Source organism: Scomber japonicus, chromosome 14 (assembly GCF_027409825.1).
Source record: "Scomber japonicus isolate fScoJap1 chromosome 14, fScoJap1.pri, whole genome shotgun sequence".
NCBI lineage: Eukaryota > Metazoa > Chordata > Actinopteri > Scombriformes > Scombridae > Scomber > Scomber japonicus.
The window spans coordinates 313,757-317,722 of NC_070591.1; the positions used below are offsets into that span (position 1 = coordinate 313,757).

Below are 3,966 nucleotides of genomic sequence, written 5' to 3' on the forward strand. Positions count from 1 at the left end.
GGGGAGAGGAGGAGGGAGGAGGGAAGAGGAGGAGGAGGAGAGGATGGGAGGAGAGAGGAGGAAGGGGGGGAGAGGAGGAAGGGGGGGAGGAGAGGAGGAGAAGAGAAGAGGAAGTGTTGAAGATGATGAAGATGGGAAGGAGGAGGAGGGAGGAGTGAGAGTGAGAAGAGAAGGAGAAGAGAAGAAGAAGAAGAAGAGGAAGAGGGGTATTGGGGATATTTAGCTTTTTAGTTGATTAAATATAATTTTTTATTTTTATTTAAAAATGAATAAAAATTAAAATTAAATGACAGCGATTCAAATGTAGAATAAGTCATGAATCGTTCATTTTAGTTTAATCTCTAGTTTAAAATCAGAGTTATTGATCCTCTGAAGAGAAACTCACTAAATATATATCATCTATAAATAAACTGAAGCTGAGATATTAAAATATGATTTAAAATGTGTGTGTGTGTGTGTGTGTGTGTGTGTGTGTGTGTGTGGTGCACGTCGCTGTGATATGCTGCATGTGTTGTGGATGTTGTTTCCATGGCAACTTCACACCTACAGCTCCAAAAAGAAACATGTGCGGTTGCAGATGGTAACGCTTCCCACACTTAACTCCGAGAGAGAGAGAGAGAGAGAGAGAGAGAGAGAGAGAGAGAGAGAGAGAGAGAGAGAGAGAGAGAGACAGAGAGAGAGAGAGAGAGAGAGAGAGAGAGAGAGAGAGAGAGAGAGAGAGAGAGAGTAAAGGGGACAGTTCCACCCCAAAAAGTATGGGAGGCCGTTTAGGGTGAAAATATTGAAAACGTGCACACACACATTGACATGATGTGCAGACACGCACTGAAAATGTCCACACTCTTACCACCTTCTCACACAGCAGGATATAGGCTACTGTGTGTGTGTGTGTGCGTGTAAAATCTCAGTGCGCCCGGAAGTTGTTTCAATGTAACAGGAAGGCACCGCCATCTTTTCAAAATAAAATCAGGGTGAATGATTAATAAGGTTTATGAGCAGGTGATGACTGAGTGTAATGACTGCATGATTGTGATCAAGGCAACTATATGCACAATTAATAATATTTAGTTCAACATCCCCTAAACCTGTGGAGAGATATTTATTACCCCTATAACCCTAACCCACCCTAACCCTGAACCTGTGGAGAGATATTTACTACCCTATAACCCTAACCCACCCCTAACCCTGTGGAGAGATATTTATTACCCTATAACCCTAACCCACCCCTAACCCTGTGGAGAGATATTTATTACCCTATAACCCTAACCCACCCTAAACCCTAAACCTGTGGAGAGATTATTTATTACCCTATAACCCTAACCCCACCCTAACCCTAAACCTGTGGAGAGATATTTATTACCCTATAACCCTAACCCACCCTAACCCTGTGGAGAGATATTTATTACCCTATAACCCTAACCCACCCCCTAACCCTAACCTGTGGAGAGATATTTACTACCCTATAACCCTAACCCACCCTAACCCTAAACCTGTGGAGAGATATTTATTACCCTATAACCCTAACCCACCCTAACCCTAAACCTGTGGAGAGATATTTATTACCCTATAACCCTAACCCTCCCTAACCCTAAACCTGTGGAGAGATATTTATTACCCTATAACCCTAACCCACCCTAACCCTGAACCTGTGGAGAGATATTTACTACCCTATAACCCTAACCCACCCTAACCCCTGTGGAGAGATATTTATTACCCTATAACCCTAACCCACCCTAACCCCTAAACCTGTGGAGAGATATTTATTACCCTATAACCCTAACCCTCCCTAACCCTAAACCTGTGGAGAGATATTTATTACCCTATAACCCTAACCCACCCTAACCCTGAACCTGTGGAGAGATATTTACTACCCTATAACCCTAACCCACCCTAACCCTGTGGAGAGATATTTATTACCCTATAACCCTAACCCACCCTAACCCTAAACCTGTGGAGAGATATTTATTACCCTATAACCCTAACCCTCCCTAACCCTGAACCTGTGGAGAGATATTTATTACCCTATAACCCTAACCCACCCTAACCCTGAACCTGTGGAGAGAGATGAAACCTTCTATACTTTGCTTTATAATCTACAACATGTGGCTACAGACACCGTGGCTAAACCAGAAGTAGCTGTCCAAGACTGACATTTTATACACACACACTGAGTAGCCTATATCCTGCTGTGTGAGAAGGTGGTAGAGTGTGGACATTTTCAGTGCGTGTCTGCACATCATGTCAATGTGCGTGTGTGCACGTTTTCAATGCGTGTGTGCACGTTTTCAATGTGTGTGCACGTTTTCAATGTGTATGCACGTTTTCAATGCGTGTGTGCACGTTTTCAATGTGTATGCACGTTTTCAATGCGTGTGTGCACGTTTTCAATGTGTATGCACGTTTTCAATGCGTATGTGCACATATTTCAATGTTTTCACCCTAAACGGCCTCCCATACAAAAACACTCACACTGTCTCCATGGTTACAGTCAACAGCATCACATCACAACATGTTAATACTGATGAAGAGAAACATGAAGATAGAGACTGACCCTAACCCCCCCCCCACACACACACACACACACACACACACACTGATGGCAGGAGAGCCCGCCCCCCTCAGCGTCTGATTGGCTGATGTCAGAGACGTGACGGAGCGTTTAATTGGCCTGAGATTGTAATTAAATCTCTCTGGAAATGAAACTCTAATTACAGTCAGCTGTTTCCTGCCAACAAGCTCGTTAATCATGTTTACACTTTAATAGAGACACACACACACACACACACACACACACACACACACACACACACACACACACACACACAGAGATACACACACACACACACACACACACACCTGTTACACACACACACACACACACACACCTGTTACACACACACACACACACACACACACACACACACACACACACACACACAGAGCAGAGGCCGAATGAGGAGCGCTCTAATGAGAGACTTCAGCTTTTACTGTAATACTGCATACTACATCACTATAATACTGCAGTACTTTTACTGTAATACTGCATACTACATCACTCATAATACTGCAGTACTTTTACTGTAATACTGCATACTACATCACTATAATACTGCAGTACTTTTACTGTAATACTGCATACTACATCACTATAATACTGCAGTACTTTTACTGTAATACTGCATACTACATCACTATAATACTGCAGTACTTTTACTGTAATACTGCATACTACATCACTATAATACTGCAGTACTTTTACTGTAATACTGCATACTACATCACTATAATACTGCAGTACTTTTACTGTAATACTGCATACTACATCACTATAATACTGCAGTACTTTTACTGTAATACTGCATACTACATCACTATAATACTGCAGTACTTTTACTGTAATACTGCATACTACATCACTATAATACTGCAGTACTTTTTTTGTCTTTAAAGCTGTTTTAATATTTCTGCCCCCCTGCCTTCTCTCTGCCCCCCCCCCCTCTCTCTGCCCCCCTCCCTTCTCTCTGCCCCCCTCCCCCCCCTCCAGACCAATAAGGCGGTGTCTAAAGGAGACTTCCACCTGGCCAGCTCCAGTTCGAGGCGGGCTCTCTTCCTGGCCGTGCTGTCCGTCACCATAGGAACAGGGATCTACGTGGGCGTTGCCGTGGCGCTCATCGCCTACCTGTCCAAAAACCACCACTGGTAGCAGGAAGTCACCCATCAGCCCCCCCGGGAGGCGTGAGGTCTGGCTCTCAGGTGAACGTTACCTGAAGCCTTTAAACCAATGAGATCGCAGGATTACTTCCTGGATCTTTACAGGAGTCGTGTGATTGGATCCAGTTTCCTGTTTCAGTCTGATCTTCATCTGTCTGTTAAACCAAATAAAACCTGGAACACAGTCACAGCGTTTCATTTCTCTACATGAAACTAAAGAGCAGCAGAAAGAAAATCACACTGAAACTGAACTTT

General features: G+C 43.5%; 1 protein-coding gene across 1 annotated transcript in view; it reads left to right on the plus strand.

Annotated features, from left to right (window-relative positions):
- The window catches only part of LOC128373210 (uncharacterized), a 17,361-nt gene extending 13,658 nt beyond the window's left edge, over positions 1–3,703 (plus strand). The window contains exon 10 of the mRNA XM_053333506.1: positions 3,545–3,703. Within this exon, the coding sequence (XP_053189481.1) occupies positions 3,545–3,703 (159 nt within the window). The remainder of the gene's footprint in view (positions 1–3,544) is intronic.
- The last annotated feature ends 263 nt before the right edge of the window (positions 3,704–3,966 follow it).